A 13,479-nucleotide genomic window follows, 5' to 3' on the forward strand; every position below is an offset into this window, starting at 1 on the left:
GACTTAGATTGAAGTTGGGTTCATCTAGAGATTTGTTGCTTATCCCAGGCACCTGGCATCTCTTTGCTAGATCCAGCTTGTGTTGAAGAGTTCTCAGAGGAGATTCACTTAATGCCTCTCCTCTCCACACAGTGCCATGGTTGAGCTGGGTAGAGGCTGAGGTGGATAATCTTCCTTGTTCCCTGGCAGCATAGAAACTGAATTGTTTTGAATTCCCACTTACTGCAGCCATGCCCTTTATTTCCTGTCCTTGAAGCCTCAAGGAACCTTGAAAACTATAGCTTAGGTTTATCTTGTCTTATAGATGCCCTCAAGATGAACATTGGCTTCAGTGTTCCACTTGCTCATCTGAGTTCCAGCGTTTACTCTATTCTTGCTTTTATGAACACTGCTTACTCCTTATAAAGTGTTCATTTTTTTAGTGTCGTAGCCAGTGTTGTTCTTACTGGAAATTTTCGGTTAGTTTATCCTCCCTAAACTTCAGGAAAAGAAAATATTCAAATAACGTATTAAATAGTTTAAAAATAGAAGTGATATCAGAATAATCATGAGCTTCTATCATTTATTTATTCATTTGGGGGGAGGGGTAGGTAATTAGGTTTATTTATTTATGTTTAGAGGAGGTACTGGGGATTGAACCCAGGATCCTCGTGTATGCTAAGTATGTGCTGTACCACTTGAGCTATACCCACCCACCATGAGCTTCTGTCCTTTAGATTTGTATCCCTTAAATTGGATCTTATCCTTTAAATTGTCTTTCTTAATGTGCTAGGAATAGTCTTAATTTAGCAAATCATTTCTCTTCTGCCTCAAGTCTTTCTATAATGAGATAGGGCATAAGTAAATAATAAAACTTGATTTCACAATGCATTTAAAATATACACTTAGTTCTTCAGAAGAGTAATTGAGGCCTGTGTATCTTCAAATCATAAGGATTTTTAAGTTTGTAATAGAGTTTTCAAAGTTATGTCTTAGAATACTAGTCTACTGGAACGGGATACTTCAGTGTAATAGTTGAAATATAATAAAATTCTAAAGTGATTTTTTTTTTCTCTTCTCTTTGTTAATGTACAGCCAGATTCTCCTGAATATAAAGCTGCTTGCAAACTCTGGGATTTGTACCTTCGAACGAGAAATGAGTTTGTTCAGAAAGGAGAAGCAGATGACGAAGATGATGATGAAGACGGGCAAGACAATCAGGGCACAGTGACTGAAGGAGTGAGTGTGCCACTGGAATGGGTGCTAGATAGGCTATTGGGAGGTGGATAGACCCCTGCCTAGGATTTCTCTGGGCCATCGTGGGCAGCTGCACTTCCTATGTAGTTGTGTTGGAAACTGTGAGCATAAAATGACTTGCAGCCAGAAAGCCCCAATGCAGTTACAAGGGATCCTAGGACATCAACATCCTGGACAGCATGTACCATGCATGGTTGCTTTCATTAATTGCTTTTACATTAATGCATTATTTCCTGCTCAATTTTAAAGAGAATCTTCATATTATCAAGGACTGGGCCAATATTGCTAAATTGAGATATTATGTAAGGGTAGCTAGGCAGTGTTGTGATTGAAGCTTGGAGAAGATCTGGCATCACTTCAGGAGTATTTTTGTAGATTAGGCTGATTACTGTTCCTAGAACATGGCAAGTGTCTTCCTGCCTCTGGAATTTTGCAGTTGCTCTTCTTAGAACATGCTTCTTTTGGTCCTTTTTCATTATTCTAACATCAATTGAAATAACTGGGAGAGGCCTTTCCTAACCACTCTATCAAATTATTTGCTCTGTGTTCCTCCTTTCCCATTATCATGTCACTCTCTTCTCTGGTCTTCCGTTTTTATCACTATACATGAAATAATGCATTTAGTATTCGCTTACATGTTCATTTCCTGTCTTCCTCAAGTAGAACGATAGCTCTACTAAAGATATCACCTTGGTCACCTATTCTGACATCTAGACTCTGGCATGCAGGTACTGATAAACACTTGCTGAATGAGCACACATGTTTAAAAGGGGGGAAAAGAACAGTAAAAGGAATTGCATCACTCTGCTGCAGCTAAATAGTAAGACACCAAAGCAGAGTTGTCTCCTTTCTTGCCCAAGTTACCTAGACAGACGTTTTGCTGAAACTTCCAACACAGAAAGAAGCAGTGGTGGATGAATTTCTCAAAAACATAATTTCTTGGAGTCTCAAATTCTAATTCCTAGGCACTTTGTCAATTTCTTTATAGAATTAAATGATTGGAATTAAATAGAAGGCAATTAACTAGTGATTCCCTGGAATTTTTCTGATATTAATATAGGAACAACAACTTAAACCAGGCTCTTCTGGGGAGAACATTGCCTGTAGAGGGCTCAGCCTTATAGGTCTTCAGGGTTCTAGTCAGAAAATGAAAATGACTATGTTTAGGAGTTGACTGTGTTTCTTTGGTAAGAAATCGAAAAGATCTTACCCATTTATAGTAATACTTCCCAAGCTTCTTTCTAGCCCTAAGTTTCTTGTGAAGGCAAAGGGGATTTTCAGGCTGCTTATTTTAAAATTAAGAATGATTTCCTCGTAAATTTTCTCAATTGTGGGAATAAGTTATGTGAAAGCATTCATTCACTCTGCTCCCTTTGCCACCTGCAACATGTTCCCAGAGTACCTGGTTGGTTTGGGAGAAGAGGAATCTTGGCTATAGGAGGTAACTCTCCTCTTTGAAGCTAATTCTGTGGTGCCGTGTTTTAACCAGGAAGTAAATGACTTAAACTTGGGTATTTCAGTCTGCTTTCAGTGTTATGTTGATTCTCTAAGCTTATGTGTTTGGGGAATCTCAGCTAACTCAATGTCTTATATGTTAAGTATTTATTGCATGTCTGTTATTGCCAGGCACTGTACTAGGAGGCCCAAGAGATGTTAGTGTTCTCTCTGTGGAGTTAATGTTGAACTTCAAAATCGAGACTGTACTAAATAAAAAGCCCTTCTGTTGGATTAAGACAAAAATACTAGTGCTTTTATAATTTAAGCCAGAAATAACCATTAACCTTTATATGTACAAAACATAGTTTGGACTTGAAGTACCATCTAATGTAAACCTAGACTGAGACATCCTATTTCTGACTGTAGAAACTGGCTTCAGACTCAGACCCTCCCTGGCCAAGTACTCTTTGGGGCATATACTTTCCAATGTTGAAACAGTGACTAAGGTGGGAGTAAGCCAGCCAGTTTGGAGAGCAGAATGATGCGTATTAATTGGCTTAATTTCCATTCAATTTTGATATAACTTGAATTCTGTTGTTAGATCTGGCAGAGCACCCCATGGTTAAAAGTATATAGCTCCAGTAGTATGTAGCTGTTCTGTTAGAATACCAAGACTTCGGTAGATGTGGACAGCAGCTATAGAAATGGCCAGGTATCATGGGGCATGTTTTCTCTGTCTCAGTTGCTCTTGACCCTTACAAGGTACACATTTCTGTCATTTCACACATACGGCACTTGAACTTCTGTGTTACAATGTTTACTCTGAAATAACGTTCAGTAAAAGGACCTGATTCAAAGGATATAGTTACTGAAATAATTTAAGGTGCCTCATTAGTTTCACCTATGCCATTCTGGGAGTATAACCCCCATATCCAGCATTGGAGCATTTCTGTGGTATTCTTGAAACCTGTGCTTAAGTAAGTACTATTTAGATGTTGCTCTTTTGAATTAGCTTTAAATTTTGGAAGCTATTTAATATCCGCATTTATTTCTGGATTTCTCTCACAGAGTACTTATTTCTCCCCTTCCTCTCCTTCCTCATAACCCCCTCTTTCCAGTCATCTCCAAGTTACTTGAAGGAGATCCTGGAGCAGCTTCTGGAAGCCATAGTTGTAGCCACAAATCCATCAGGACGTCTCATTAGTGAACTTTTTCAGAAACTGCCTTCTAAAGTGGTAAGTGATGCAGTTAAAGACAGGTGGATTAAAGTGTTTTTGTTGTTGTTTTAAGTACTTCAAAAATTTTATTAGTTCTTAGTAAATAAAGTAGGGTTAATAGAAGGCATTGGAGGTAGCCAAAAGAGCTTCCTCATGGCCTTAGGAGCAAGCACAGGCACATAGGATATGTTCTATCATTTTATTTCACCAGAAGGTTATGGGTGTTTTATTTTAATTGTGTTTTTCATTCATTGGTTATTCTTTTTGTTGCTTTTTGTTTTTATTGTCATAAAATACACAATAATGTAAGATTTACCTTTTAACCATTTAAAGTGTACAGTTCAGTGGCATTAAGGATATTAATATTCACCTGTCAACACCATCCATCTCTAGAACTTTTTCGTCTTCCCACCCAGTAAGCAATAACTCCCCACTCTTCCCTCCTGCCAGTCCCTGGAAACTGCTATTCTGTTCTTCTCTCTATGAATTTGACTACTCTAAGTACCTCATGTAAGAAGAGTCATATGGTATTTGTTGTTTTGTTTCTGGCTTATTTCACTTAGTGTAATGTATTCATGGTTCATCCGTGTTATAGCATGTGTCAAGATTTCCTTCCTTTCAAGGCTGAATCCATTGTATGTGTAGACCACAACAATATTCCATTGTATGTATATACCACATGTACTTTACCACATTTTGTTTAGCCATTCATTTGTTGTTGAATATTTGTGCTGTTTATGAAGGTTGGTAATTCTAAAATGATAAAATAAGCCCCTAAACTAAACCTTTTATTTATAAAAGAGAAGAAACATTCTCTTTGCTCAGGAGACAGAGTGGGAAAAAGATAAATGAGTTCTTCTCTTAGTTCTCTTGATCTTCTGGTGATGGAGAAGAGAGAGAGACCTGATAAGTACTCTTTTACACCAAAGAGGAAGAGGTTTTCTAGTCCCATGAAACCCTTTAAGAGTGTTAGGGCCCCTTGTGACTTCACACCCAAGAAGCAATTAACATAGCAAACATTCCACTTTAGCCTTTGGAACTACAAAAATTTCCATAGCCTCAGTATTCTTGTATTTCTAGACAAGGATATACTTTTAGAAGTACTCTATTATAGCGCTTAACTCCATTGTGATCATTTTCTTTTGTATCTTCCTGTTAAAGACAAGGACTGAATTTCTTAGGGAAAAGGACTATGACATATATGACTTGCATGTCCCTGTTATATAGTTGGAACCTAGCATGTTAGAAGTTTGCAAGAAGTGCTTGTTGCCTGATGAGTGGCACACAGCTTTCCCCATCAGTCACGAGTGCTAATTTATAGCATGACTAGTTACAGGACAATTATGACATTAGAAATAAAGCATATCTGACCACTGCTGTCTGTCCTAAGCGTGGATTAGATGATTAGAAAAATATAATGATTAGTAAGACAGTTCTTCAGAAATTAAACACAGAATTACCATATGATCCAGCGATTCTCCTTTGGGTATATACCCAAAAGAAGCTAAAGCAAGATCAGAGAGAGATTTGTACAACCATGTTCATAGCAATATTATTCACAGTAGCTGAAACATGGAAGCAACCCATGTGTCTCTTGATGTGTGAATGGATAAATAAAATGTGATATATACACAATGGAGTATTACTCAGCCTTTAAAAAGAATGAAATTGTGACTCATGCTACATTAAGAATGAACCCTGAACACATTATGGTAAATAAATAAGCCAGTCACAAAAGAACAAATATTGTATGATTCTTCTTTTAGGATGTACTTAGAGTAGTCAAATTCATAGAGAGACAGTAAAATTGTGGTTTTTCAGGGGATGGCAGGAGGGAAAGGTGGAGAGTTACTGCTTCATAGGTATGGAGTTTCAGTTTGGGATGATGAAAAGTTCTGGAGATGGATGATGGTGATGGTTGCACAACAATATGAATGTGTTTAATTCCGCTGAACTGAACACTTGGTAAATGGTAAATATTATATATCTTTACCACAATAAAGAAATAAGAAAAGAGTACAATCTTTACTCAAGATCTATTTTTGCTCTGCATGGTCAGTAGTGGTCAAGCCACCAAGGGTAATTTGGAGGAGTAAAACATTACCACCTAGTTCCCCCATTCTGGAAGCGTTTTCAGGGACATCATGCAGCAGGAAAGAAGGTTCCCATTGGTCCTTTGGCATGTGACAGTTTGAAAGACATCAGGGACTGAGACCTGGAGGGGAGGGCAGGTTTTACCTTTCCTTTATAAGTCCTCCCTAAGTGAGACTGGCTAGGTGGGAGAGGTAGTTTGGGAATACGTGGGTTAGCAGCTTGGATTACGCTGTACCCTAGCCTGGGTGGCCCTGCCATAATTTGTCTTCTAAACTATTTCTCAGAAATAGAATTTTTGAAGAGAAGGGGCAGGGAAGGGGTTTGTTCTAAGTACAGAAAGGAGTAGGCTTAAGAAAACAGAGAGGGGCAAGCTGAAGGATCAGAAGAGATGAAGCATCACTGAGATCATCCCTTCAACCCAATAGTTGAGGGAAAGCTCTGACCTCTTGTTGTTGTTTGGATTCCAGGGATATGAACAGGTAGGAGGAGCCTAGACAGCACAGTCTGACTTCCTCTGACACTTCTCCCACTTGAAGAGACCAGTATTTGGTTTTGGTTGACTTCAGTTATTTTCTCCAAGGAACAAAACCTGTAGGAAAGATTCAGGGCAGTGAATGCACTCCAAGCTTTGTAAAACCCTTTAAGGATATTTTTCTAACAAGTTTAATGTTTTTTTTTTCCTTGCGATGAGCTAGTATTTGATAAGAAATCAAAAATTGTTTATAATTTTGCTTTTTCTCTTTAACATAGCTTCATTGAAACTGTGTTTTATTTTGAAAAGAATTATTTTGACTGAAATAAGTACAAAGATTAAGTTAAACATGAAGCTAGTAAATCTTACAATCTGATTTCTTGTAGATCCTTAGTACTTTATATGAAATATGATACAGTTGTGTTATTTAAATTGCTAAATTAAAAGAGCTTATAACAGACCCTTCAGAAACATTCTTCTTCATTTCCAGGCGTAGATATTTTGGGACCTTAAATTTAAAATTGTGTGATCTGTGAATTTTGAAAATTTAAAAACATTAAATTGTGGTATGTGAGTTATATAAGGATAATTACCAAATACTAAGTCCTACAACATGCTGTGGGTATCTCATGAAGCTTGTAAACATCAAATGCTTTCTGCTTCAGATATAACAGACAGTATGCTATACAGCTGTATCTTTAGCCTTGAGTCTTACAAAGCTACTCGATTGAGTAATAGATTGACAGTGTGCTTCCTTGTTTTCTCATTAGCTGGATACCTTCACTTACTAAGTGTGCCTGGATTTTGTCTTCCAGCAATATCCAGACTATTATGCAATAATTAAGGAGCCTATAGATCTCAAGACCATTGCCCAGAGGATACAGGTATGAAGGTGACCATATGTTAACATATGTGGTTTAGGGCAGATTGGCTCATGGTCTTTTATGGGGGCTTTTAGAAAACAGAGAAGCAGATATTTCTGTAAGGGGTTTTTAGCAATAAGATGTAAGCCTGTAAGAAGTGTTACTGAGTATAGCATAGGAGGAAGCAGCATAGAATCCCTTTTGCATTGTTTTGTAGGAAGGAAAGCACATTTTTATTGGCATAGTAATTTGATCTTAGGACAGAAATTAAAGAGCATTGATCATGCACATTTCTGATTTTGAAAGGTACATTGGCAATAAAAACTTTCTTATTAATTTTTATCTGCTTCCAAATAGTTTTAGGATATCTTAGAGTAAAAGTTACCTACAACAGACATGAAGAGTGTAAGGTCAGTGAAAATAGAGACTTCGTTCTCTTTGAGTGCTCCCCTCCCTGTATCTTTGGCAGCAATAGCAGCAACTAAAACTCACCTTGGGTTTCTAGGTACCTGCTCTGTTCTAAGTGCTCTGTATGTGTTAGCTAAGTAATTCTTACAACACCTCCATGAGATAGTTACTGTTATTGTTCCCATTTTACAGATGAGAATACTGAAGCACAGAGATGGTAAATCACTTGCCTGAGTCATCAACTAATGAGAACAGTTAGGATTTGAATCCAGACATTCTGGCTCCAAAGTCTGTGCGATTTAATGAATTAATATTCATGAAACACTTCGAACAATGGGTAGCACAGAGTAACCACTATGTATTTGCTAAATAAAACAAATTTTACCTTATTTGATTTTTTAAAGTATAAGTTGTTTTTATGAGAATAATGTAGCTCTGGTTTTGTTACCTATCTCAAAAACTTTTTGTAAATGGACAATAGTAATAGTTTATAAAAGAGAAGATGGCGTATATTGTTCACATGTGTACTTTCCAATAAAGTCTTAGAGTATGGTGACATGAATATGAGAAGTTTTTTTTTTAAGGTCATATTCATTAACTCTCTGTAAAAGGAATTGATGTATTTTGTTATTTACTATAGAATGGAAGCTACAAGAGTATTCATGCAATGGCCAAAGATATAGATCTCCTAGCAAAAAATGCCAAAACTTACAATGAGCCTGGTTCTCAAGTATTCAAGGTTAGTTTTTGTTGTTGTTTTTATTGATAAGAGTAGATACCTTGATTTAGAGCCAATATTTTTATTTTAACTTGATTGAGTTAAAATTCACATATCATACATTTCACCCAAAGTATATAATTTAATGGCTTTTAGTAAATTCACAAGAGTTGTGCAGCCATCACTACAGTGAATTAGTAGTCACTCTCCATTTCCTCCCAACCTCCTCCACCCTAGGCAACCACCAATCTACTTTCTGTCTCTGAGAATTTACCTATCTCTACATTTCGTGTAAGTGTAATCTTATAGTTTGTGGTCCATTGTGACTAGCTTCTTTCACTTAGCGTAATATTTTCAAGCTATTCATGTTGTAACACGTATCAGCATATCATTCTTTTTATTCCCAAGTAGCGTTCAGTTACATGTATGTACCATGTGTCTTATACCCAGTCATCAGTTGCTAGATACTGAGTTGTTTTCACTTTTGGGCTATTATAAATAATGCTACTATGAACATTCATGTGTAAGTTTTTAGGTGGACGTATATTTTCATTTTTCTTGAATGCCTACCTAAGAATGAAATTGCTGGACCACTGGTAACTGTATATTTAATTTTTTTGAGAAACCAGCAAATTATTTTCCAAAGCCACTACACCAGTATTCCCACTAGCAATGTGCAAGTATAATTTCTCCACATCCTCACCAACACTTGTTTTCCATTCTTATTTTTGTTTTTATTATAGCCATTCTAGTGAGTGTGAAGTAGTATCTATTGCGGTTTTGATTAGCATTTCCCTAATGATTAGTAATGTTGAACATTTTTTCATGTGCATATTGGCTGTTCATATATTTTCTTTGGAAAAAAAAATTCAGATCTTTAGCCCATTTTTAAATTGGGTTACCTATTTTTATTGTTAAGTTGTTTGAATTCTTTATATCATCCGGACGTTAGACTGGACATATGAAAATATTTTCTCCCATTCTGTAGATTTTTTTCATTTTCATGATAGTATCCTTTGACACACAAAAGTTTTAACTTTAATAAAGTTTTAAATTTTGATAAGTCTCATTAATCTGTTTTTTCTTTGTTTGCTTATGCTTTTTGTATCATATTAGTGAAATCATTGCCTAATCCGCAAAGATTTACACCTGAGTTTTCATCTAAGAATTTTATGATTTTAGCTCTTACATTTAGATCTTTGATCCGTTTTGAATTAATTTTCTTATATATGATGTAGGTATGAAGTAAGAATCCACATTCATCTTTTCCATAGGATATTCATTTGTCCTAGTGCCTTATATTGAAAAGCCTGTTCTTTCCCCATTGAATTGTCTGGTCAACCCTGTTCAGAGTCAGTTGACTATAGATATATGGGTTTATTTCTGGATTCTCAGTTCTAATCTGTTCATCTATGTCTGTCTTTATGCCAGGTAAGGTTTGTTCTTGACCTACTTTGTAATTTTGATTTAGTCCCTGTATTTAAACCTCATTAATAAAAAAATCAGTCTGTGTAGTATAATACACAGTATAAAATGACTGTTTCATTGCTTTGCAATTCTCTTAGAAGCTTTGTAGTACTTTTACAAAATGAACTGTAATGAACAGTTGCTTGTAGCAATTTTTTGAATTAATAATATATCATTGGGAATTCAGCAAAGGATGCTTAGAAAATCTTTTGGAAGTAAAATTATTTAGATTTTCAGAAGGCTCACTCTATTACAGTTGCTTTTGGTAGTTAATTTTAACTTTTGTCTTGCATCTTTTAAGTAACTGAGTGAAAATCAGATGTGAAATCCTTGTTTGCATACTCTTTGATAGGATATTTTAATAGTATAGTACCAATTCTTTGTTGATACAGTTAAGAATTTTACTTTTTGGTCTGATAATTTTTCTTCAACTAAACTTTAGAGAGAAGGAAAACTCTGAATTTGTTATATTAGCATGCTGTTCATTTAAACAAGTATATTCATCCTAAATTTGTGTGCCTAGTCTTTAATCTTAGGAGTGTATCTTTGTTTCAGTTTTTAGATCAGTGTTCACAGGTAAAGTTCATTATGTTTTCACCCCTGTTTTTCCCTGTTCAGCATTAGATCTTTGTTACTTGACTAATTGTGAAAGAGCTAGGAGGCTTTTAAACTTGTATTTAATTATGGAGATATTTTAGAAGCTTGTTGGAAGGGTTAGAGGATGCAGGTTTGAAAATATTAAATGAAAGGCTATTCCAGATGGAAGAAGTACCATGGAAAATGTTCCGTGCATGATTGAAGGCATTTTAAACTGTCTTTTTTTCCTATACATTTTCTAAGCCAAGTAATTTTATCTTAACAGGATGCAAATTCTATTAAAAAAATATTTTATATGAAAAAGGCAGAAATTGAACATCATGAAATGGCTAAGTCAAGCCTCCGATTGAGGTAGGTTAAAAAAGTGTCTAAAATCCTTGTGCTTTTATTATTTGCCAAATTTTCTAACTAGTAAAATCAATACAGTGGAAAACAAGATATATATTGCTTTTCAAGATTATATTTACAGTTGGTAAATATGATTCTGAAGAAAAGGGGGATAACTCTTACCCAATCCCTTCATAGCAGCTGAAGGGGGCTTCATTTAAAAAGAAAGTTTTTGAGACTTAACACTGCTATATACTTTTATTGCTTTATACAAATGCATATATATTTGTATATCATATTTGCATATACATATACTATACATATAATATATACTATATATAATAAATATATTGACAGGCATACCTCAGATATTGCGGGTTCATTTCCTGACTACTACAGTAAAGTGAAAATCACAATAAAGTGAGCCATCCAGATTTTTTGGTTTCCCAATGCATATGAAAGTTATGTTTACATTAACTGTGGTTACGTGTGCAATAGCATTAGGTCTAAAAAACCAATTAATTAAAAAATACTTAATTAAAAAATACTTTACCCCAAAGGTGAGGGTCTGTGTGATAATAATTTGAGTGTGTGACCTTGAGAAGGCCTTTCCTCCTAGCCAGGTCCCCTTACCACCCCTGGTCTCCCAGCCCCACTCGTATCCTCTTCAGTCCCAGAGGTGTCTCCCTAAAGCTCAAAACAGACCCGTCCCTCCCCCACTCAGACTCTGCTGTGGCTTCCCAGTGCCTCCAGGAGGAAGCCCATCTCCTCACCACAGCTCTGCACAGCCTGGCCTGCCTTGAGGCTCCTGCCAACTGTGCTTCATTAGTGGGCTGACAGTGTACCCTTCTCCTTCTGACCCCTGCCTTTGCCCCTGCTGCTCCCTCTGCCTGGAATGCCCAGTTCCACTTCTTTTCCAGCCTCCTTCCTGTTGATTCCTCTAAACCCAGCTCAGGGGCAGCCCATGAGTCTGTACCTGTCACCCCACAAGCCCAGGGCCAGGCTGAGCCCCTGGTATACACAAGGCCAGTCTCGGGGTCTTGGGGGTCTGGGCTGATGGGGAGACTGCAGGGGCTAAGCTTCTTCTGAACCCTGTGGAGAGGTCAGGGGCCCTAGGGTGTCTCCTGGGCACCCCGCTGAGGCTTCCCTTTGGGTCACACAGAAAAAAAAATTTTTTTTTTATTGCTTAGAAATGCTAACCATCATCCAAGCCTTCAGTGAGTTGTAATCTTTGTTGCCAGTGGAAAGTCTTGCCTTGATGTTGATGGCTGCTGACTGACTGATCAGGGTGGTGGCTGCTAAAAGTTGGGGTGGCTGTGACAGTTTCTTAAAATAAGACAGCAGTGAAGTTTGCCGCATCAATTGACTCTTCACTAGTGATTTGTTTGTAGCATGCGGTGCTATTTGATAGCATTTTACCCACAGAACTTCTTTCAGAGCTGGAGTCAGTTCTCTCAAACCCTGGTGCTGCTTTATCAACTAAGTTTACGTAGTATTCTAAGTCCTTTGTTGTCATTTCAGCAACCTTCATAGCATCTTCACCAAGAGTTGATTCCATCTCAAGAAATCACTTTCTTTGCTCATCCACATGAAGCAACTCATCAATTTTTACCATGAGAAGGATAAGGGTAGAGTGTGTGCTTAGCAGGCATGAGGTCCTTGGTTCAAACCCCAATATAAATCTAATTATCCCTCCCCAATTAAAAAAAAACAAAAACAAACTAATATTTTACCATGAGATTGTAGCAATTCAGTTACACTTTCAGGCTCCACTTTTTTTTTTTTTTTTTGCCTCCCCCACCCTACCTTGTTTTATAAGGGGGAAGTAAGTGGGTTTCTTTATTTGTTTATATTTGGAGGAGGTACTGGGGATTGAACCCAGGACCTCGTGCATGCTAAGCATGCACTCTACCACTTGAGCTATACCTTCCCCCGTCAGATGCCACTTCTAATTCTAGTTCTCTTGCTATTTCCACCCCATCTGCAGTTACTTCCTCCTGAAGTTCTTAAACCCCTCAAAGTCATCCATGAGGGTTGGAATGACTTCTTCTAAACTACTGTTAATGTTGGTATTTTGGCTTCTTCCCATGAATCGCAAGTGTTCTTAGTGTTATCTGGAATGATGAATTGTTTCCAGAAAATTTTCAGTTAACTTTGCTCAGATCCATCAGAGGAATCACTATCTGTGGCAGCTGTAGCCTTATGAAATGTATTTCTTAAATGATAAGACTTAAAAGTTGAAATTAATCCAACCCATGGGCTGCAGAATGGATGTTGTATCAGCAGGCATGACAATAACATGAATCTCGTACATCTCCATCAGAGCTCGTGGGTGACCAGGTGCATTTTCAATGAGTAGTACTATTTTGAAAGGAATCCTTTTTTTTCTGAGCAATAGATCTCAACAACAGGCTTAAAATATTCAGTAAATCATGTTATAAACAGATGTGCTGCCATCCAGGCTTTGCTGTTCCATTTATAGAGCACAGGCAGAGTAGATTTAGCATAATTCTTAAGGGCTCTAGGATTTTTCAGGATGGTAAATGAGCACTGGCTTCAACTTAAGGTCAGCAGCAGCATTAGTCCCTAACAAGAGAGTCAGCCTTATCTTTTGAAGCTTTAAAATGAGACATTGACTGCCCT

The 13,479-nt window shown here is 37.0% G+C and overlaps 1 protein-coding gene across 40 annotated transcripts in view; it reads left to right on the plus strand.

Annotated features, from left to right (window-relative positions):
- PBRM1 (polybromo 1) overlaps nucleotides 1–13,479 on the plus strand; it is a 100,718-nt gene that overhangs the window by 17,783 nt on the left and 69,456 nt on the right. For all 40 annotated transcript variants that reach the window (XM_031470502.2, XM_031470499.2, XM_031470492.2 and 37 more), the window contains 5 exons: nucleotides 1,075–1,218; nucleotides 3,792–3,908; nucleotides 7,272–7,340; nucleotides 8,368–8,466; nucleotides 10,775–10,860. In XM_031470502.2, coding sequence (XP_031326362.1) covers nucleotides 1,075–1,218; nucleotides 3,792–3,908; nucleotides 7,272–7,340; nucleotides 8,368–8,466; nucleotides 10,775–10,860 — 515 coding nt within the window. The remainder of the gene's footprint in view (nucleotides 1–1,074; nucleotides 1,219–3,791; nucleotides 3,909–7,271; nucleotides 7,341–8,367; nucleotides 8,467–10,774; nucleotides 10,861–13,479) is intronic.

The sequence above is a fragment of the Camelus dromedarius genome, chromosome 17, assembly GCF_036321535.1.
Source record: "Camelus dromedarius isolate mCamDro1 chromosome 17, mCamDro1.pat, whole genome shotgun sequence".
NCBI classification, from domain to species: domain Eukaryota; kingdom Metazoa; phylum Chordata; class Mammalia; order Artiodactyla; family Camelidae; genus Camelus; species Camelus dromedarius.